This window comes from Mastigoproctus giganteus, chromosome 4 (genome assembly GCF_048544385.1).
Source record: "Mastigoproctus giganteus isolate SK-2022 chromosome 4, ASM4854438v1, whole genome shotgun sequence".
NCBI classification, from domain to species: domain Eukaryota; kingdom Metazoa; phylum Arthropoda; class Arachnida; order Uropygi; family Thelyphonidae; genus Mastigoproctus; species Mastigoproctus giganteus.
This window is the reverse complement of record NC_143578.1, coordinates 168,977,624-169,001,910: the sequence shown is the minus strand read 5'-3', so window position 1 is coordinate 169,001,910 and position 24,287 is coordinate 168,977,624. Positions and strand designations below refer to the sequence as shown.

Here is a 24,287-nt window from a genome sequence, read left to right as displayed (position 1 = left end):
GGCGAGCGAAAGCCAGGATAATTCTGCACAATGGAAGGCTGAGTTCAGAACGACAGGAAAATATATATACACGTATATATACATGCAATCCAGTTGCTGAAACTGATAGAAAAAATTTAGCTGGCGAGCCAGAAAGCGTAAGTTAGAATTATATATGTATTACTGAGTTGATTATTGTTGAATGAATTTTAGATGGAACAGGTAAATAACGGTGGATTTTAGAGACAAGTATTGATTTAGCATTGAACGGGAAATTATTATTTATGTACAATTGAATTAATTAGTGAGACCGGACAGGGAAACTTCAAGGATAGATAGGTAAAAAAAACTTAATAAGTTTTATAATTATTGGGTGTTGAAATTTTACTAATTGATTATTGATCAAGCAGGTAAATGTTAATGGTAAATTGAATTGGATTATCTAATATAGTTAAAGAATTGTAGAAAGATTAATCGGCAGACATATTGATTAGTTAAAGTTGATAGCTAGAGATTAATAGATATAAAATAAAAAAATGCCAAGAAAGGGTAGGAAACGCGGCGAGGACTGCGAAAATTTTGGGAGAAGCGAAATCGAAGGGTTAGCTAAACATTTAAATAGCATCGAAAGAAAGATGGAGTGGATGATGGAAAGGCTCTCTTTAAGCAATGATGCTAGAGAAAATCAGCAACAAACGGAAGTGAAACAAAGATTGGGTACAGTTTCACGAACATACGAGGGAGGAGACAAGGACGGTGGTCGTAAATGGTGTTATAAGTGCCAGAACTCAGACCATTGGACCCGCTACTGCAAAGTGAAACAGGGTGCTAAAGAAAGCTGGGAAAGGGAAGAGTATTGGGAACGAGACAGGTACCCACACGTAAAAAACCCCAGAAACATGGACAAGCACAGGGAGGAAAGGCATTGCGCAAAACAAGGGGGGTATCGGAATGAACGAGAGCGCATTAACAATGCCGTAGTCAAGAGACATGGATCTTTTAGACATGCCCGCTGCGGGAGGCCATCATTACACTTAAACACCGCCAAAGGAAAGGCCATATCTTTAGGTGCGGTAAGTGCTAAGGGCAGTAGAAACGACCTGTTATATGTGAGAGGCAGCTTAGGAGGGGTACGAGGTAAGTTTCTGGTGGACACAGGAGCCTCGAGGTCTATTTTAATGTGGGACTACCTCATTAAATACTGCAAAAGGCCGAGTAAGGGAGATATAAGATGTTGCCGCGATTTTCTTGTGGAGGGGGTAGGTGCTGGAGAAATTCACACCGATTACATTGTCAGAGACAAGGTAAGAATACAGGGGTGTGATAACGTGGTGGCCCATTCATATTTTGTGGCAAACAGAATAAACAGTCGTCGACACGACGCAATACTAGGCACGGACCTACTAAGGAAGTTAAGAGCCAAGATAGATGTGAGAAATGGCCGCATTACCTTCGGCAGTAATACCCAGGCGAGTCCAAAAGTAGGCAGGAGGCGAAAGGCAGGCGGCAGAGCCCAGTATGAGCCAGAGAAAGGGGAAACTCCAAAGGAAGCTAGTGGGGAAGAATTAGAAGGGTGTAAGGCAAGCACAGATAATAAAGTTCTGGTTACACAAAACAAATGGGAATTAAATAAGAACACCAAAACAAATAGGAATAATGGGGGAAAGTGCCAAGAGAAGGGGAGGGTGTTACACGTAGGAATTTTGGAAACGAGAGAAAGGGTCGGTTTACATTCGGGAGAGAAAACACATGAAGGGGGAGAGAATGGCGATGATGAGAAGGATCGCAAATTAAATGGAGCAACAGAAATTAAAGGAATCGAAGGATTGGGAAATTACAGAACTGAAGTTTACAGTGAGGAGAAGGCACACAAACTGAAGGAAATAAACAGGATGCAGCAAATGTATCTAGGAGCAGTATTCGACGAAAATATGGGATGGGAGTAGTTAATGAAGCTTAATATAAGTTTAAGTAATGTCTGGTATATAAGTGTAATTAGAAAATATAGAAAGGCAATTAGAGGAGATTGGCTGTCGATTAAGTGGATCTGGGATAAAGGAATATCCGTCTGAGGACAGAAAAGAAAAAAATTTATATATGGAATATAAATTTTTTTAGGGGAAGAGGAATGCTATGTAAGGACCCGTCCTTACATTAATTAATAAAAATTGTTAAATATTATGAGAATTTAACTGTAATACGAATAGTGGTTTTCTGATAAAAACAACATGGGTTAAGAAGCTCTGGAATTCAAAAATACCTTCCAGTCACTCCCTGTTTAGTTGTAGTTTGTTTGTATGGAAATTCTTTGACGAGTCAGTAAAAGTAAATAACCGTGACAAATCCCCATTAAGACAGAGGCAGATGCACCATAGTAAGGGCCAAGAGCACTTAAGTTGGCTCTCTTAGAAATTTCACGGTGAAACGCCATTAGAGGTGGGCGACGTCACCAGGTGTGCGCGCGTGAGGTCACGGGAAGAGCTGTGACGTTTCTCAGTTAACCTGAACTTCCGCCTCTCGTTCTAGATGGTTCTCGTATATTCTAGGCCACGGAAGTTGGGAAGAAGACCCGCCCACGGAAGATGAGAGAAGACAAATGAGAGCACAGGAAAAGGGATGCGCAGATCTCCTATTGGCCAGGAAGAAAGTGGAGGGAATTTTGAGAGGGAGATTAGGAAGAAGTTTTCGTGGCATTCAGGGAGAAGCTTTCGTGGCATTCGGAAGAAGTTTTCGGAGGAGTCGGAAGAAGTTCTCGAAGCGGTCTGGAGAATGATTTGAATGAGTTGGAGAACGATACAAAGCAGAGCAGTAGTCTAATTTGGGTGATAGCTGCAGCCCTGAGGTAGATGGAAGCAATGATAGAAATTCTGCGTATCCCGACAGCCCGTAGGAATGTTCACCTGTAAGCATGGAAGCCGTAGCAAGGAAGAATCACATCCTGAAAATTATGTAGGCAAAGCCAGTCTAATGAGTGGTCGAACCATTGACCTACTAGACAACTCCTCTATCCACGGAAGAAGAAATGCTGACCGGTAAAGAATATACGACCCTGATTGATTCCAGCCACGCAGTATCCGGTAGGGAGACACCATAAATCACCGAGATCCCCAAATGAGCGCCCCCGCATTCCAGTACCTGAATGACCGATATGAAAGGAAGCCGAGCAGAGAGGAAAGTTCCAGGCCAAACATGTAAGTGCTATAGAGTTTACCGAAATAGGTGTACCTAATTTATTAAGGAGAGGACTTTAGGAGAAATAAGTATATATATAGTTAAGGAGGGAGATTTAAGCAATGAATATATGTATAAAGGTGTAATGTATTTAAAACAGACGTAGCCTAAATTTGAAATGAAGCCCCTCATATAAATGCTTGATGGAAGGAGAGGGTATAATAGATAACTGAGAATTGTTTAAAGTTGGGAAAGGTTTTTATATTATATATGAAGTTAAAGGTTGGAATTTTGATTTATAATGAGTTGATTTGTGGAGAGTATTTCTGATTTGAGTAGGGGCTAATTAAAAGTGATATATATAAAGGTATAGGGGATTAACGGTCCTGAAGGGTAATGTTAAATTGAATTGATTAATATTTCCTGTTAACCTGATTGCAGTAAAGGTGTCTAATTGAATAAATGAAATTTTCTTACAAATTGAGACACGAACTCTGAAGGTTTTTGTGAGCCAGTTCATTGGCTGGTAGTTGTTGGTGTATTATATAGACTGTTCAGAAGAAGAGTTGGAAGAATCTATGTGAAGTGAATACCACGACCTATCCAAGTCCCTGTAAAGAACACGAAGAGACACCATTGCATAATGAATAATAATGTGTATTAGAATAGGATATCTGATGATAAAACATTGGAGTTTGAACAAAATATTTACACATATAAAGGTTAATGAAATAACAAGTCACTATTATTAGTTTCTGTATGATATGTTAATAAACATTGTTTTATTTTTCATTCATGTGTTGGAGTCTGTCATTCCGAAACTCAGCCAATCCTGTGGAGAAATACTTAAAGTAATTAAGGTCCCCTACGAGTCAGGTAATCTTCTGAGAACAAACAAGTCAGATGCTAAAGTGGGAGGATTGGACTACGGGGATGTACATATATAAAGAGGGGATATATAAGTAATAAAAAATTAAAACATTAATGCAAAAGGAAGATACAAGATACAAAAAAAAATAACCCCATAAGTAATAAACGTTACCCCGCCCCCCACAAACGCATTCAGTGTTATTTCTTGGCCTAATTTAAAATAATTCACACAGTACAGCAGTGGGTACTGGTTGATGATGCTTAGGCATGCAAAATTATAAACCCAACAGCATTCTAATAAAAAAAAACTTACCTGCTGAAGCCATTTGGTGGACATCATCATGAGTGCATGTGGATGGTACGCAAAGGCCTATCTGATAGCTGATATAGTATAGCATTTCGGTAAAATTTTCCAGGTTTTCGATTAACTGTGGAGAACAAAAAAGGAAACTATAAAACTAAATGCTGGTACCTTATTGGATAAACTAACTTTTATGAAAAGAATCTCTACGACTCTCGATTGTGTTAATGATTTTCTGGAAATGTGGGCTCACTTATGATTTTTTTACAAGGCCATGAGCATTTGCTCCAAATATAGGCCATTGTTTTGTCTGAAATGGACGAGGGTTTTTAAATCAGGATGCTGCCTTATAATCGGATTTTACCAAAGAAAAACAAAATTGTTATTCGACTGTCTAGATTCGCTACAAGCAAGTGCTGCTAGTTTATAAACGAAGCTAAATATTTTTCTTCTCAAATGGAAACTTATGGCACTGTACAGTGTGATACACCCATTGAGCAGCGTACTAACTCTTTCAATGGGTGTATCACACTGTACAGTGTGATACACCCATTGAAAGAGTTAGTACGCTGCTCAATTTCCTCTTCATGTGTTATACAAATTGCATTCCATGCATGTATGAATAGACATAGGAATGAAAGCTTTTATCTGAGATAATGCTTTCTGAATTTGTTTGTAACTTCTTTGTCTTTTTTTTTTTTTTTTTTGAGGGGTTTGAAGGTGGGGAGATGAAAGAAGATACTTGTGGACTTTAGCCATGAATTAAATTCTCTAGAGTGTAAGTTTTAGTAAATAATTCTAAAGGAAGATTATTCCAGAAAAAAAATTGAAGGAATAAATGAAGAAAATGAAAAGTTGATTCTCTGAGTTTGAAGTTGAACAATAAAATGTTGACTGGTTGTAACACGTATTCGGACTGGATTGGAACAGAGAATGGGAATTATAGAAGCTAATTCAGTGGCCATGGAAAGATCTATAGAAAAGGCACGTAGCAGAAACAGAACGTTTATGAGGCAGAGAGTGGAGAGCCTTTGTAAGAAATTTGTCAGTAATTAACCTAATTGCCATCTTTTGAATGAAATCTAGAAGACAATAAGAGATTTTGATGGCAACACCACAGGTGTGAGAACAATAAGAAAGGCAACGCCGAGAGTTAAAGAGAAAATCCGGTGTTTTAAATGTACTGGGGACAATCCTTGTGATGCACATATTCCGTTTAACCTGTTGTGCAAGGCAATATTACTCAAACTAGAAGGTGAATGGTATTTGCTACCATCAGAAAGCTATAGTTGGGAATTAGATTCAACAGAATGATTAGCATATAAGGAGGATGATGGGGAGAAAGATCTGAACCTTGAGGGTCACCAACATTAATGGAGAAGTTGGAAGACAAGTTCTTGTTAAATGGTTTCTCCCGTACTTCAGAAAACTAGAAGTACAGTGGGACGATAATTGAATTTATAAATTTGTCGCCCTTTCAAGAAACTGAGCAAATATGAGAATATTCAAGCAGAAGAAATGGTGGAATAAGACAGTATAAAAAGGCGACACAGTCAAAAGGAGCAAGATTTGAGAACACGTAGTAAAATGCCCTGAGGATCTTGAGCTTTCTTAGCCGTCAGGTTGTTCAAAATTCTTCTGATATCGTTTTAACGGAAGATCGGAAGAGTGAGGTGTACTGGAAGGTGGTTTATCAAAATCGTCAATAAAAGAGTTAGAAAAAAAAATATGATGCAACAGGTCAAATTTATCTTTAGCTAAGGTGAAAATAGAGCCATCATATTTTAAACGTTTTGGAATGCTGATTAGCGAAAATTGCGTCCAGTAAATCTGGTAACATAGAAATTGGTCCTTGAGGTTGGCACAGACATTCTCTCAGATCAGATATGCTAGACAAGCTGTTCTTGCTCCCTGGGAGTCTAAAATGCTGATGGAACTGATATTCGGGTGAAAGTCAAGTCAAGTGGACCCAATTTCGGCGAAGACTGGACGGTCTGTGAGAGCCAAATTCTCTGCTTGCATCTTCAAGATGGTGGGACTGGTAGTAATCCTGGGTATAACCTCCATGGATAAGTAAATAGTGGGTGACCACCTACGTGTGAACCACGTAAGCAGGGGTCGAGGTGTGGTGCCCATACCACATGGAGGAATGCCGCTCCTCTATGTTACCAGGCAGTACTAGGTGGTAGATGACTCTCATCAACCGGTGCAATACCACCACTTTGCTTATTGGAGGCTTGAAGTGGTGGAACCCATTTTTAGTCTCTAGAGCTAAGTTCCGGTCAACCGTTTCCCATCTCTTCCATCATGCAGTATGATTGATGACTTTTGAGGTTATGATGAATATCGTAGCGACATCCAATATTCCTTACATTTCGAGGGTACAACTCTAAAACGCTGTTCGCAGGTCGGCCGCTAGTTAGTACACCGGACCGAACCTATTGGTAACTCTCTAGGAGGATTCCGGATCAACTAGTGTATTATCTTGCTACCTCTACTCTGCCAGGTAGTGACAGGAGGGAGTCCGAGTAGTGTGTATGTGGGGAGCATTGTCGAGGCCACGATATGTCAAGGATCTGGGTATATTCTTGCCAGTGTACGCCATATCCAAAAATTTCATTACTTCATACAGCATGTCCCACCCACTTTTTCTTACTATTGAATAAACCATGGATTGTCAAACTAATAGAGTAAGCTTATCTGCGAAAATATCTAAACCTCTCAAACACTTCCTAATTCATTTCACAAATATACGTGGTCTCAATTCTAATCTTAACGATGTCCATTTCCACTTGCAGTCTGCCAAACCCCATGTACTTTTTCTGACAGAATTTCAGTTATCGGTTGATTCAACTACTGCTCACTCAGATGCCCAAATTATTCGTTGTATGATTCCTTTTGCCGCAAAGGTGATACTTGTGCATATGTCCGTTCTGATATTCCCTGTCAGAGATTTGGAATCTCCTCTCTTTGATCTTCTCTGACTTAAAATCTCTCTACCTCATTGTGTCAAATTCATCTGTTGTCTCTCTACCGTTCTCCCAACTCCGCTAATCACTTGGAGCTCTTTGACTTCCTCTCTTTGCAACTTGACTTTTTCCAGTCCAACTTTCCTAACAGTGAGGCAATTTTCCTTGATGATTTTAATGTTCACAACTCCAGCTGGCTTCCGTTTTCTGGTCAGACCGACCCAGCTGGTCGAGATGCTTAGGCTTTTGCAATTTCTAATGACCTTGCACAGATTGTTCATTTACATAGAAAAATACCGGACAATCCAAATCATACAGCCAACACGCTTGATCTTTTTCTCACAAACACCCTTTAAGTACACTTTTTAAGTGAGTGGTCCTTTAGGCATTTCAGATTACAACTTGGTGATAGTCTCTTCTCCATTGGAGCCTTTATCTCTGGCTATTCTCAACCTCGTGTTGTTTGGCATTTCAAGAATGCAAAATGGGATGTCCTGCTAAATTGCCTTTTCCTTGGTTGGATTACTGTTTCAAAACTTCTGAAGTCAACTTTGCTCAGATCGTGTTAGTAAAATTATTCTTGCAGGAATGAAATCCTTTATCCCATACTCCACTTTAAAATCTCATCCTTTATCTAGACTTTGGTTTTCCAGTAAATGTGCTAAGGCACAGAAGAATGTTGTATATCTTAATTGGCTTGTTTCTAAGTTTTCAGTTTCATTTTCTGCTTTCACCGCCCCCAACAATTGTAAAGCAATTACTAATCAGTCCAAACTAGAGTTCGAACCGGCTAAGAGTAGAAAACTTCCTTCTTGCTCCTAATGGTAGCCGAGCATTTTGGTCTCTGGCCAAAGCTATTGGCCGCAACTTTTGCTCCCAACTCTGTCCAAACCAGATGGTTCTGTTTTCACATCAGCCACGGCAGCTTTATGTTTTCAGATAACGCTGCCCTGCTAGCATCCCATTTTTCCTCCAACGAATGTATTAATGATCTTGGTAACACACCTCCCACCATTCCCAACACATTCCATTCAATGCGTCCTCTGGTCTTCCGTCAAAAGGATCTCAGAGGGATTTGGACGAATCTTTATGCTAAGAAAGCTCCAGGTCCCGATAGTATTTCTCCACTCGTTCTCAAAACCTGTGCTCCTGAACATACCCCTTTTTTTTGTCGCTTTTTTTCACTTTCTTATTCCAAAGGTGTTTTTCCTTCTGCTTGGAAATTTGTTAATATCGAGCCAGTTCCTAAAAAGGGTGACAAATCCCTCCCATCCAATTATCGTCCCAGTGCAATTACTTCTACTCTTTCTAAAGTAATGGAGAAATCAATTAACTGAACAACTCCTTAAACTACCTCTAAACCTTCTGTCTGATCTACGATCGCCGGTATGGATTCCGTCATTGTCGATCCACTGGTAATATTCTGGCTTATGTTACCCATTTATGTAGTTGCACTTGACATCTCAAAGGCTTTCGATCGTGTTTGGCATAAAGGTCTTCTGAACAAGCTTCCATATTATGATTTGTGAACTGTTTTTTGTAATTGGGTATCCGGTTCTCTCTCTGGTCGCTCACTGCGGGTGATGGTAGATGGCTCTCTGTCTTCTAACGTCTCCACTAATGCCGGTATCCTCCAAGGTTCAGTACTTTCCCTCACTCTTTTTCTTTTGTATATTAATGACCTTCTTCCATTGACTGGAAATCCTATTCATAGTTTTTCCGATGATAGCACATTGCATTCCACTTTCTATTTTGAGAAACCTTGCCCTGCTGAATCAGCTTCAACTTGAAAACTGCTACCAATTCCTTAAATGCCGATCTTCAAGTAATTCTCCAGTGCGGAAAGACAATTTAGTTGATTTCAACCCTTCTAAAACTCAGTCTTGCCTTTTATCTCACAAAAAGGATTCTTCTGCTGCTATGCCTATCTTTGGTGACAGCTGCTCACTCTGTATAAATCGGAATTCCGCCCTACCGTGGAATATTGTTCCCACATCTGTGGTGGTGTCCCCAAAACCTCTCTTAGGCTTCTTGATTCCATTCAGAAGAGGGCAGTTAGGTTAATTAATGATTCATCTCTAACAGAGTCTCTTCACGCGCTGTCTCATAAATGTACAGTTTCTGCTGCATGCCTCTTCTACAGATACTTCCATGGGCACTGTTCTTCTGAATTGGCTTCTCCAATTCCCGCTCTCTCTTAATAAACAGTCAGAACGCGTGCAGCCACCAGCCAACATCCATTTACTGTCCAACTTCAAACTCACAGAACCAACTTTTCATCTTCCTCATTTATTCATTCAGCTGTCGTTTTCTGGAACAACCTTCCTTCGTACGTATTTTCTGAAAATTACAGTCTACAGAAGTTCAAGTCCAATGTCAACAAATATCTTCTTTCGTGTTTTCAATCTCCAACCCCAAGCACGGTACTAAGTACTATAGGTTCTAATACCTCTCGTGTTTGGGGTTTACATTAAAAAAAAAAAAAAAAAAATGTTTGACTACCGTTTGAACAAGAAGCAAGTTTTCCGCTGTTAGCCTTTTTCAATCCAAACTAGAAATCTAGTTTGGATTGTTTAATAACTGCTTTACAATTGTTGCGAAATTTGTTTCGGAATCCCGCAGAAAATGAACCTGGAGATTTGGATGCAACCCAATTGAGATATGCAACATTATTATTATTTTGAACAGCCTTAGCATATTAACTTGGAAAACCGTGCTTTAGATAAAGACGAAATTTAAAGTAAAATCCCTCATTTTCAGTACCACGTTCATTTGAAAGGAATCTCTTCTTGGAAGGCATTTAACCCTCTCCGCTCCCCTCGTTAATTAAAGCCAGCACCAATAGATGGAGCTGCGTGAATGCTAGATTCAGGCGCTCGTAGGGAAGATGCAGAAAAATACCCAGTTACTCATTAACATTCCCTTATCTCCCGTAGTTAAAACTAGTTTAACCAGATGTCAAAGCGATTAGCTGATTGAAATTGGGGGATTTTTTTTCTAACCACGCATTCAGAGAAAAAAAAAATGGACGAAATTCTCTGCAATTCTGCTAATGAATTATACACCTTTGTGACACCAAAGGAAATTTTCCGATAATATAAAGTATGCTTTTCTATTTATGTTTTCAAAATTAAGAACTTGGAAAAGGATAACCTGTTGAGGGATCCGATCAGATGCAACGGCTATTTGGCCAACTTCAGAAACAAGTAAGGCAGGAGATAAAATCTTTTAATTGCATTCGGTTGACAGTAATAATTCCGTGATGGATCACGCAGTTAACTTTCCTCTGATGAATGACCATAATCTACCTGTCCTTCGAATACTGGATGCAATACAGCTTGTTGCTCACTCAAAGAAGGGTTTGTTAAATAACTTAAAAGGGAATTCCAGCCATTTCCTTTTAATGAATTACAAGGAAATGCCTGGGGCCCGTAGCGGAAGACCCAGGTTTTCCTTCACTTGTATTTGAAAAAGAAACATTCCGTCAGGCGCATTTTTGGAGATCAGAAAATTTGTGCTTACTGAGATTGTTGTTGATGTGCTTTCTGCTGAACCTGAACGAATCATTTCATATGGAAAAGCTATTGATTTAAACGAGCGAAAACATTTAAAACTGATCAGCAGTGATCGTCCCATCACAGAGGGTAGGATTTGTTGATTTTTTTCAATTTTATACCTTCAATATTACGAAATCCCCCGAATACCTTTTAGCTTAAGTAGGAAAACGGAAGGGTGGTTTCTTTTTGGTTTCTTAACAAAAAATTACATTGTGGGAGCCCTTCCTGACATGGAATATTTATTTTTTTTTTTTTGCCCAAACAATATGAAAAAGAGGACCCCGGGGAATTTATCCTTGGTACAATGATGATAACTGGCTTATATTTGATTTATACGAAAAACAAATCGCGGAAACCTGTTGCTCCGATGCTAAAGTCCATCGGAAATGTAGAAATTTTCGAAACTGGAGGTTTCGAAACAGTAGTACGGTCTTTACTTCTTTTGCTTCTTCTTACGGTCGACTGTTACCAGAACAATTAACCAAACTTGGAAAACGGGTGTTATATCATGGCATGGACTTTATACAATACAGAAAGATGACATATATATATATATATATATATGACATATATATATATATCTATCCTAAAAATTATTAATCAGCTTGTCCGAGAAGTTGAAGCAGGGAAAATCACAAATTTTGTTGTTGTTGTTGTTGTTTGGTTTTTAGGAGTATTAGCAACTAAGGCCATATTGCTCGGGATATGCGGTGGTCATTCCCTGACCTTTCCGCATCCTCCGTATTTGGTGGTGACGGGCTCGAACCCCGGTCTAACCCATCTTGTCTCTGCAGGATTAGATAATTATTATCTGTGTTAAGCTGATGGATTAAGCATTATAAAATGCAAAGTTATATCTCTATCTGGAACCACTTGGGAATAATTAAATTTTGATGTCATGAAGCAGGTGTTGGATAAATGAAATACGGCAAACATTCTCCTGAAAAGACAGATTATACAAGCACTGTCAAAAAAAATACTGACACGCTTTTATCTGATAATATTGGTCAAAGTAACTCTTGCACGTACCTTAAGAGTTCTTATCTGCTATTCCAACTGGACGTATTATCTAGATGTTCTGGGGGCAGAAACGTTTCACGTGAGCGGGTAGCTAATATCAGGGAAGAGAGCCTAAAAAACTTCAAGGGTTGTGTTAGGGTTGTTAAATATACAAGAACTGTAAATCCTTAATTGTTTATACAGTAACGTTAGAAGTGTCGTCACTAAAATGAGCGAATTCTAATTGCTGGTTAAAACAAGTAACGCGGACATAATAGGGCTTACAGAAACGTGGTGCCACCTGGAAATTGGGGATGATGAGTTTACGTACGGCTTGTATAATGGATTTAGGAAGGATAGGGTAGATAGAAGGGGTGGTGAGGTAATGCTTCTTATCAGAAGCAGCCTGAGTGAGACGATAGCTTTCCCGGATTCAAACATTTCACATGCTAGTATAGAGTCTGTATGGTGTGAGATAGTTGGAAACAAAGGTATAATGCGAGTAGGAGTAATCTACAGACCAGGTGATTGTGAAGATTATGACAAAAGCCTCTACTTGCAAATGGAATGGGCAAGTAAGCGTCAATGCCTTATTATGGGTGATTTCAATTTGCCTCTAATTGATTGGAGTAAATGGGAAGGAAACTCGACATGGGGAACAAAATTTTTAAATCAACTAGGTGACTGTTATTTGTATCAACATGTCAGGGAAAGTACTAGAGAAAAGAATATCCTAGACCTCATCATCACCCATGAATCAGATGACATAACAGGGGGTCGCCTCCGTAGCCAGGTGGGAAGGAGCAGCAGTGCGTAGCACACGCTTCTTGATTAGATCGGGGTTCGAGCTCGTCACCACCAAATACGGAGGATGCGGAAAGGTTAGGGAATGACCACCGCATATCCCGGAGCAATATAGCCTTAGTTGCCAATGCTCCTAGAAACCAAAAAAACTAACTAACTAACATAACAGGGCTGACAGTAGAGGAACCAGTAGCAGGAAGTGATCACGGAGTTCTACGGTGGATGATGACGAGAGAGGTAGCAGAAGTAAAAGGCAAAGGAATGGGTTTTAATTTCAGAAAAGGAAATTACGATGCCTTAAGGTACTACTACATGACCTCTATTAATTGGGTAGATATCGTGCAGAAAATGAATACATTTGTGGTAGGCTTTTAAACATTAATCACAGATGCCGTGAATGCGTATATACCATTAAAAAAATACTCCACGAGGAGGGTTCCAAATTGGATGAATAGTGAAGTTGCCACATTACTTGAGCAGAAAAAGGTGGCATGGAAAGGTTACAGAGCAATAAAAAGTATTGAAGCCTATAACAGCTACAAGGTGATGTGTAATAGAGCCAAAGAAAAGGTTCGACAGGCAAAGGCAGTTTATGAGAAATCACTAGCAAACAGAGCAAAGAGGGGGGATAAAGAATTCTTCACATATATAAATGCCAAGAAGAGTAGGACAAACCAGATCGGACCTTTACGTAAGGGGAAGGGGATAGTATTAAATACACCAGCTGCCGTTGCAGATGAACTCAACAGTTATTTTGCATCGATATTTACAAATGAAAAACCTTTTGTGGCAATGGGAAATTGTGGGAGCGAAGTTAAAAAATATGTAATTAATGATATTGAAATTTCGCAAGATTATTTAATGAAAAAACTTTCGAGCCTACAGGCCAGTAAGGTTCCTGGAGTTGATGGAATATACCCTATAATCTTAAGGGAAGCGACAAGTGAGTGCATTGAACCATTGAAGCTAATTATGCCAGCATCACTAGACTCTGGGGAGATTCCCTTGGATTGGAAAAGTGCAAATGTATCTTCCATACATAAGGGTGGCTCTAAAAGTGAAGTTTGAAATTATCGACCTGTCAGGCTGACTTAAGTAGTAGGGAAAATCATGGAGGCAATGATCAAAGGTGGAATTCAGAATCATTTGGATCGAATTAAAATTCTCAAGGATACGTAGCATGGTTTTGTAAAGGGAAAATCATGTTTAACAAATCTGGTTCGCTATTTCGAAAGGGTCACTCACGAGCTGGATTTAGGGAATAATTTCGACATTGTTTATTTAGATTTCAGCAAAGCTTTTGACTCAGTCCCACATGAGCGGTTGCTTTATAATTTGGAACAGGCTGGAATCACTGAGAAAATCCTTAGATGGATAGGAGGATGGCTTCAGGGCAGGAGGCAGAGGGTTGTGATAAATGGCTATTCCTCAGATTGGGTTGATGTAAGAAGTGGGGTTCCCCAAGGATCAGTATTAGGACCACTGTTGTTTTTAATTTTCATAAACGAAATCGATGAAGGGATAGAGGGCGTGATGTCTAAATTTGCAGATGATGTTAAAATTGGTAGAATAGTTAATGATCACTGTCAAGCTGAGGTTCTTCAGAGAGACCTAGATAGACTTCAGAAATGGTCAGAAAAATGGGAGCTATGCTTTAATCCAACAAAGTGTGAGGTATTACACCTGGGAAACAGTAATCCCAAAATAACTTATTCACTTGGTGGAGTTCAACTAAACCCAGCACTGGAGGAAAGGGACTTGGGTGTTACGATACGGTCAGACATGAAATTCTCTGAGCATTGTAAACAGGTTGCAAGGAAGGCCCATGGTGTCCTATCGATGATCTATCGAACTTTTGCAAGTAGAGACAGGTACGTGATAATCCCATTATATAAGGCTTATGTTAGACCACTCTTGGAATACTGTGTTCAAGTATGGAGACCGCACCTAAAGAAAGACATCGAGCTTCTTGAAAGGGTGCAAAAACGGGTAACTCGCCTGGTGAGATCGCAAAAGGGCGTTCTTATGAAGAAAGACTTCGAATATGTGGGTTGCAGAGTTTGGAAACTAGACACCTTAGAGAAGATTTGATTGAGGTGTTTAAAGCCCTGAGAGGCATCAGTAAAATGAATGAAGACAAAATTTTCAAGACTATAAATGATATAAATTATAAATGAACTAGCGGACATAAATTCAAGTTACGGGGGGAAATGTGTAGATTGGACTGCAGGAAGTTTTATTTTAGCCAGCGAGTTATAAATTACCGGAATAAGTTACCTTCATTGGTGGTACAGGCCGACAGTTTGGGGAAATTCAAAGGTCATCTGGATAGTACCTTCGGGTAAGGGAAGCGCATAGAATTATAGGTTTAATTTCCTTTTTTTTATTAAATATTATTTTTTATTATATATTTTTTTTTGGCTGGCGCAGCATAAGCCATAGGCTTTCTTGCACCATGCGGCCATTACTAATACTAATACACTGTACTAAAAACAAAAAAAAATACATGAATGTTTGTATTAAGACAGTCACATCATATCAACTTAACGCCTTACATGAGCAAACGCTCATCAACGCAACTCTCAAATTCATTAACAGAAATTTTAAAATAAAAGAAAAGAAATTTTAAAATACAGTAGATCAATTGTCTTCCCCCCCTCCATCAACTGATATTCAGCTTTTGTGGAGAGATTACCACCCGTACCTTGGGAAGGCGAGTCTTCTGCTAATTAGCATTACATAGCTTTAATATCACCAATGGCTTTCCCTCAAGTGGTCAGCCCAAAATAGACAATTGTTTGCTGAATCACAACAGCTGTTTCAGATCTACCGAAAGAAATTACATGTCTGGAGGTTTACAAAGGACTGGAGGAGATTTGAATTTAGTCCATTTTTTCGTGATTTTTTTTGTAATTCAATGATCTCTTTAACGAAGCCTTCCACAATACCCGTACCTTCATTCCAAATAGATCTGGGAACTTCAAGATCTATTTGGAACTTCATTCCATTTAGATCTTGACCCTGTCCTAGGATAGGGTCAAGCCTATTGGACTTGTGGGAATCATGCTCTAAGCGAACCTGGTATGCCTTTAGAGTACAGTTTCTGATAGCTTGCGAATGGGCGTCCCTCGTAGGACTTCGTGGTGGGTGAAGTACTTAGGGCATCACTTTTTATTTTAGCCCTATGAGTTCTGACTAATTCAAAAATACCTGGGTATTTTTGAGGATATATAATAATAAAATAATTTAACGCATTTTCTTTTAATGTTTTCATTTCTCTGACAGAACATGTCCACCTCTGCAGGCAGCTAACTACCCCTGTTTTTTTTTTTTTTTTTTTGGTAATCGCTTCATACACGATGAAAAATAGGAGTGATAGTTAACTCCTGACACTTCCGAGTAGCTCATTGTGCTGTTAACTTTGTTTTATATGTGAAGTTTTAAATAGTGGTCAGAAAATTATCGAGCATTGCTTTTAAGCACAGGCCAGAATACCTGCATTCAGTATTTCCACAGAGAGCAACCATCACCAACCTCATGGGGACACTGCTAAAGATCCAGCAAGCAGCATTTGGACGTAATCGTTTTAGATGTGGCAGCCGCGTATGATAACATATCCATCCCAGCTCTCATAGTCATTCTGCGGGACTACTTTCTCATTACAGGAAATGCCCTCCATTTATTAAAGAGCACTCTTCGGCGCAGACAAATTACGGTGACAAACGAAAACATGTGCGCAACGTATGAGGTTTATAAAGGTGTCCCGCAAGACGGAATGTTGTCTGACACAATTTTTGCCATCGCCCTCGAACCCTTCTTAGCCCAGAACAAGAAGCACTTCATCACAGACGCCGATGATATAAATTTTTTTATTGTCTCAGAAGATCAGAAATCAGCTGAATACCATAGCCAAGTGGCTAATACTAAAATAAAAGAACTTCAAGAATATCTAGATTGCATCGGGCTGTAGTTGAATGAAAAAAAAAAAAAAAGACGGCACAAATGACTTTCACAAATAAAATAAAGCCAAACAAAATGGAAATATTTGTGAACGGCATCCTCGTCCAAAAGGCGCAGTCACACGTTGATATTGGACTCAAGTGGGACTAAGGCCTGACCTTTCGCCTGCACTTCGCATACATCCGTAACAAAACATACGCGGCGCTTTGTGCAACCAGGCAGGAGCTCACCAGTATTAGAGATCCCGGTCTGATGAAGCAATACATCAACAGATGTGTTACTCCTATTTCCCTATACGCGGCACAAATCTGGTCTTCAGCTCCCGAAAGCAGTATCAAAGCCTTTCTAGGACTCGAATACTGGCTCTTGAGATGGCTGAACAGAATTTCAGCTAAGCCTTTTACCATCTCAAGAGCTATACTATACTCCAATTTAGAGATCACACCCTGCAGGCAAATAATCACGTCAAGAAACATAATGACCCTCGCTCAGCTTTTAACAGGACTGCTGGATGCACCGAAAGCCCGAGAGTGGATAATAATACTCGGCGAAAAACCAAGACGGGTTGCAGATAAGGAACCGCAACTCAAAGCGGCATTTACGCAGTTGGATAGCCTCGGAAGATTCTTTCCAGCAAACACCATTCAGCTATTCAACAACCTCAATATCGATCCTGAAAAGCTCTGTAATTGCAAATCCTACAGAAAGGAAGTTCTCAGAAACTCTTTCTTGCAAATACAGATGTAAGGATACAGTTTCAGCACTTTGTTCGGCCAGGCACGAGCCACTGGGCTTTAGGAAACCCGGCCTCATCAAGAAATAGGTGTCAGGATTGTCCTACCCCCCCCCCACTCTAATCCCCACAGAAGCAGACGACTGCTGGAAAATTGAACTTTAACATTTTTATTTTCCTGTATTGCGGTCATTCCTGTTGTCACGTTGTTTCATATGCTGTATGTTGTTTGGCTGTAAATATTTGTGTTTATGTAAATATGGTGAAACTCCCACTTGTGTGTGTTTAAGCAGAAGGTATGCTTCAATTGTCACGGTATTATGTTCTTACCAGTTTCCAGTAGTTAAGTAGTAAAAGAATTTGCGAGTAATTAATAACTCAAATATTTTATATTCCAGATAAAATGTACTTATAAATCAGATATCATGTATTTTATAATTGTTTTGCATTTTGTAACATAGTTGTATATGTATGATCCCCCACTAGCAAGTGGCTGTAACCGGGTGTTCTCCTAAGAGAAGTAAACTGATGATGATAATAATAATAAAAAAGCATCTTGCACTTTCAGGACTACTTTTTACATAGAAAAAGAGGAACTTTCTGGAAAACTTATGGGAAAGCCAGAAAGAACAGAATGGAGAAATCGATCCCAGCGTTGCCACTAGACATTCCTAAACTAAAATGAAGGGCTGCGGGTTACTGGCAAGGGCTTTGGAGATTGTCGAGCCCACTTGCAACCTTCAGCGATTCTCTCTCCACTCGTGTTTGTTCCGAGGCCTTTTGGAAAAATAATGGGATTACTTTTGTAACCAGTGTAGTGGCAACACTGGAAAGAAGTGAAGCGCAACAACATGTAGTGTATTTCAACTCCTTAGAGGCAGTACGCCTGACGCCAGTGCATTTGCCATTGTGGGTAGCACAGTTGGTAGAATCACCGTCCTTTAAAAACCTGATGAAAATACTTCAATTCGAGTGCCGTCGATGACGTGCTGCCACATCACGATCGCAACTGTTCCGTTGGCACAATATGCTTTCAGATGGACGTGAAATGGTGGAACATGAGACAAGTGCCGGACGGCCTGCAACCAATTGAGCTGACGACAATGTCCAAAGAGTGGAGCGTTAATTCGTCGAAATCAACTGAGTTTAAATCCGAACGATGTTCACAAATTTTTTTAGTGAAGCTTTGGCCATGCGACAATGGTTCTGAGGGTTTTGATTGATGGAAAAAATAAAGCAACGAATGAACGTGTCTTGATTTGTTAGAATTCGATCCAGACATGTTGAAATGAGTCGTTACTGGTAACGATCAGAAACCAAAAGGCCAAGGTGAGGAGTGGCACACGAAAATATCTCCGCATCCGAAAAAAAATCTCGAATGACCAGATCAAAAGTGAAAACCATGATTGTGTGTTTTTTGATTATCAAGGCATCATCCACAAAGGATTTCTGCCGCAGAGACAAACGATGAATTAAATACAGAGAAATTATCGAGTGGTTACAGAAAAAAATCCTTCGTGTGCGACCAGAGATCGGTTAAAATTGGATCTTCTCCCACGGCAACGCAACAACCCATTATACATTCTCCATTGGAGAATTTATGGAGCAGAAGAGTATTCCAATCCTCTCTCAACCGCCGATACCACAAACCTCTATCCATCTCATTACTTTTTTTCCCAAAAGTGAAAACGAAATTAAAAAGAAATTGAGTCGAAGAAGATAATTTAAAAGTGTGTAACCGACACTGTAAGGGAGTGGACAGATGAATAATACCAGTCTTGCTTTGACCACTGCAGAGGGAAGTTGTTTCGAGGGTGGCCATTGTTATTCTGCATAAAATTCAAAGTAAAAATGCCTATTGATTTAATTTCATTAATTTTCTGACGGGCCTCGTGTTTCAATAAAGATCAGGCAAAATGAAATATTACTTACTCCGCTGCGTTTTACAAATTCCTTTTGCAGTCCTTTCGTTGCTTCTGATACGTTGTAAATAAACTTATTCTCAAGCGAGAATGGAGTAATTTGAACGGAGCAGTACTTCCCTACGAACATTACTTCCTCATTAAATCTTTTACTCTCTTTATATGCAACAGTATCGAGACACTGATGATAAGATCCGAAGGAGGATGTTGATCCAGACATTATTCCACTCGCTGGTTTCCCGGTTGCATCAAACACTGAAAAAGTGAATATCCATATATAGAGAAGTACACCATCAGTTCTTTTTGATAAAATCAAAATAATTAAAGAAAATTACAGCTTGGTCAGATTTATAATACATTGTTTAATAAAGGTATGTTTTACAATTAATTTCATCTTGAGTGTGCTTGTTCACAATGTTAACCTCGAGTTTTTCATCTCTCAAAGACGCGTTATCATTCGAAAGTTCTTTATGATGAATTCATTATGTGATAGTGTCTGGGATTAATTTTTATTAGGTAACTGAATAAGAATTATAATTCTTTTAATGCAAAGTGTAAATACTTAAGTGTATGTTATCCTTCTTGAAGCAATCTCTCCTGTAACCAAGCAAGACGACGCTGGGAAAAAAATTCTTCCCATTGTGTGTTGCACAATCTCTCCAGAAACGAATTGACTGACAAGGCTCTCGTCATATACTCCTTCCTGTCGTATCCGAGCAGAACTGCATTCAAATTTAATCCTGACTCGCGGGTTTTTTCCTTTTTTCCTCAACATTTCTCTGTACTTGTTAAGTAATCCTCAGGTCTCCTAGAATCAATGTCATAAGTGCCAACGTTTACAACAATACCACTTTTTAAGCCCTTAAAAATGGTATCAGCTCTACAACTTTTCCCCTTGGCAGACATAATCCTGTCGTATTCTACGTTACATATCCTTGTACAATATATCACCAGTTTTCCTTCATGACAATAGTCACCTACAATAGCTACCTCCTGTGGAGCCAACTCGTTCTGCCTGATGGTTGCTGCTGTGTTACCTGATGCACAAGTTCTTTCCGTTAAAGTTCAGTATAAATGAGAATACTATACCGAAGTAATGTACTTAAATGCAATAATAACACTTTTACCGGTTATGCAGCAATAATACGTATTTTGCTATCAAACTTACGCTAGTAAGTATAAATATTGGCATCGAATGTACGTTATACGTATGTCAAGAGTAACTTATAGAATACGAATCAATATGGTAATTCAATTAAAAAAACAGGCAAAATTTGTCAGTAACATCCGTTCACAGCAGTCAATTCTTCGACTAGTATGTAGATGCTCTCCAACCAATCAATAGTTTTTAACGCTACTGGCAAATTTAATTTTAGTTTCTCGTGCGGACTTCGGCGTAATTCATCGTGCTTTGGCGTTGAGTTTCTTGTGACTACTGAGTTTATCAGATCAGTAGTAGGGAATTTTCAGAATTGTTTCTTCTAGGCTTTAATATTCTTGCTTTCGCAAAGGCAAACTCCATATTCCATCAATGATTGCGAAATCTCTCTACCAGTTTGGATTTTGGAATTGGCCCAGTGGTCGAAGCTAATATTTTGTTAGTGATTATGTGCAGTTCCCTCTTCAGTAAGTGAGCACCGAATTAGCCGATCATCAAGGTAGATGTGTTATGGAAGTCTTATGGAAGTTACAATTAATGTTATTTGAAAACCGAAAGTTCAACTGAGTTTATATTTTACAGGGTAGGGAAATAATAACTAATGTGTCGATCTTTCAGCACTGACCATTCCATACTAGGATAGCAGGAGAACGTATTAATAGATTTCAAGCAGAAGGAACACCTGATGGAAGATGGATATTGATGTTAGATCCTGTGTTTAGCAAAGTGACTAGTTAGTTGTCCAGTAAAGATTCAATTAGCCTACCTCTAGCAAATAGGTAAGAACGTCCTCATAATGGGGTGTGACCCTTCCGATCTGGTAAAATCCAAAGTAGAGGTGGAAGTTGAATTATTGTGTTATGAAGATCAGTACGAGCAAGCAAAATATTTGCCGCCATATAAATTGATCGCGGGATTAAAGTGATTCCAATAGATATACCTACTGCTATTATTTCTAAGGAGTTTCGCGGGGAATATGTCTGGATGGGATATCGAACTTAAAATCGCAACTCCTCCGCAAGCAGGTCACTCTGCTCTTGAATGAATCTATACATGATATATTTTCTTACCTTAGGAACTGAGGGTTCCTAAGGTAAGAAATTACAGGCAACTTACCTGGGGCTCAGGTAAGTTGCCTGTAAGCACAAAGTAAGATGCTCATATAGTTCTGCTAGCTCGTCAATATCGCTGCATACGCTGCAGTAAAACCACTGTATTATATTCTAAAATAACAGGTTTAGGCATGGATGCTTGATCTCGCAGCTTCTTCCAGGAAGTATACTTATTGGCCTTGATGCTGGTTTTTTTTTTTTTTTTTTTGAAAGTTTGGGCGATCATCACCAATGCTGTCTTCAGCTTGTGCGATCAGTATTTCTTCAGTTTATTCCATTTTTCATCCATTTCTATATCTGTTTCGGTTGAGCATTTGTTTGTTTGTTTGTTTGTTTGGATGGGCACCAGTACCGATCGTCCCCGGGTGCCCAGAGATATGTTTGGAGCGACTGAGGTATCTGTTCGAATGAAATACTTCCTAATTTTGTTTTCATGCTTCTTATACGTTACTTTGTTTTTTCGATCTTGTATTTTTAAATTTTTCCCCAGTATTCATAATTCACAATTCTTACAGAAAGTGGATGATTTCCTTTCCAGTTTTGGCACATAGGAAGAGGAAGAGTACAATCTGATTTTCTTTATTATTTTGACCCAAAAAGTGGACAGATTGCTTTGCCTCGACATGTCACCTAAGTTTGGGCAATCCCTAGCTATTTGTAACCTCTGATGGAATTTCGGTACATAAGTGCGAATTCTACAACAAATAATCTGCTTTAACAATTTATGGCAAGGGGTACTGAAAATACCCCTATGATTGCGGGTATTAAATCGCCATATTTTAGTTATATTCCTTTTAGCATGTGTAATTTTCTGATATTTTAACTCCTCGATTAAGATGCTCGATTTCTTTTTTTTTTTTAGGTGAAGTCCCTACACTTGGATAGTTCTACATTCTTGAAAGTAGAATGTACAACTTCCAGTTCGAAAACGTTCTACATTCTTGAAAGTAGAATGTACAACTTCCAGTTCGAAAACGTTCTACATTCTTCCTAAAATGAGACTTCAAAGACTTATGCAGTACTTAAGATGTGGCCTGATCAGTGCTTTATACAATAGGTTAATCACTTCCTTCTTGCTGCCGGAAAAATTGTTATACCTCATTGAAAAAACCGCATGAGCTGTGCTGGTGGAACTTCATATCAGACCACACAATTACCTCCGGTTCCTTTTGATTTTGCACTGCCCTGAGTGCATTAATAGACAGTTGATATGTTACTCTGGAGTTACTACTACCCATAGGGAGTATCTTTCATTTGTCAATGCTAAACTTCATTTGCCATTTCTCAGTCCATCCGCCAAATTTTTCTAGGTCTTGTTCCAGCATACCTTTATTACAGTCATTAACCACCCTGCCAACTTTTGCATCATCTGCACACTTAGACATTAAGACCCATATACCTTGATTAATGAGAATATACCAGACTTAATAACATTATTTCACAAAGCGCAGTGTCCATTGGAAACGACTCTCTGCCTTCTTGCACTTAACCATCCCTTTACCCAGAGCCCTAACTTTCCTTTAATGCCAAACTCTCCAATTTGTATAGCAGTCTTTTATGCGCAACAGTATCAAATTCTCTCCTGAAATCCGGGTATTTAATATTAAAATTATTATTTTTTGCATTCACTTTCTTTGTCACTGCATCACAGTATTTAATCAAATTGTTCCTGCAAGATCTCCCTTTAAACTCATGCTGTAACTGATTATGTCTTTCGATTGCAAAGTCTCGTACTGAAACCTCAGATGCCGTTGTTTGAGAATAAGCATCTGCGTATTCTGAAATGTGTGGGAAGTATTGCCATCAAAGCATTGATTCAGGTGTTGTCGAATGCAACTTTAACATCTAAAAAAAAATACAGAAATCTGTGTTTTTGAGCTCTGAGTCGTATGGATCCCAAATAATGTATCAAATAAAAATTTCAAAGTTCATTTCTTTCGAATCTCCGTATAAATGCTGAGGTTGTTTCGAAACAGTACATAACAAAACTGGCAGCAGTTTCTTTTCGAATAGCTTTAAGAAATTGCGACTTATTGTGTTCCAGCAAAGGATCCAACTTGGCTTTTGGCTTTAGGCAGGATTTCACGATATAATGGCTCCTAATTTTAGGAAGAACTTCAGTGCAAAGGTTTCACTAAATTTGCGTATAAAAGGACCTTGTATATAAAAGATATAAATTTTTGAATTGATTGAATTTTTTAAAAATATATATAATTTTTTGAATTTTTATTGACTTAATTGGCATATTAACTTATTTTCTAGACGTAGACAATACTTAGTTTATTTTGAATACAGATAGAGATTTTGTAGATTATTAGTATCTGTAAAACTAGTTCCGGCACCGTTTGAAATAGCCGCCATTGTTGTAGGATGATAAATCGACACGGAATGGCGTAATTTTTATCTCGAACTTGATAACTTAAGTTTAGCGTAAAACTATGTAGAGTAATATGTAGCACTGTATTAGGAAGCTGTTAGCTTAGTATATATAGTATTGGCAATTAATCAATTAAATTTATAAATCTTATTAATTTTAAATGATAATGAAACGGAAATCATGCCCCAGACTAGAGCAGCTAAGCAACTTGCGCAAAATAGTGAAAGCATTGTTTTTCACAGGAGGACCGAAGGGGGCGATACTCCAACTCATCACAGTCTAAAGAAATGTGCAAAATGTGACATGTTTGCGGATCTTTCTAGAGCAAGACATGATCTAGCCATGGGGGATGTCTTTGTGTGTGCCAGGTGTAG

The 24,287-nt window shown here is 38.9% G+C and overlaps 1 protein-coding gene across 1 annotated transcript in view; it reads right to left on the bottom strand.

Annotated features, from left to right (window-relative positions):
- The window catches only part of LOC150087185 (nose resistant to fluoxetine protein 6-like), a 170,653-nt gene that overhangs the window by 129,445 nt on the left and 16,921 nt on the right, over positions 1–24,287 (bottom strand). The window contains exons 2-3 of the mRNA XM_090372400.1: positions 19,276–19,520; positions 4,334–4,448 (exon numbers count right to left, since the gene is read on the bottom strand). Of these exons, the coding sequence (XP_090228526.1) occupies positions 4,334–4,448; positions 19,276–19,520 (360 nt within the window). The remainder of the gene's footprint in view (positions 1–4,333; positions 4,449–19,275; positions 19,521–24,287) is intronic.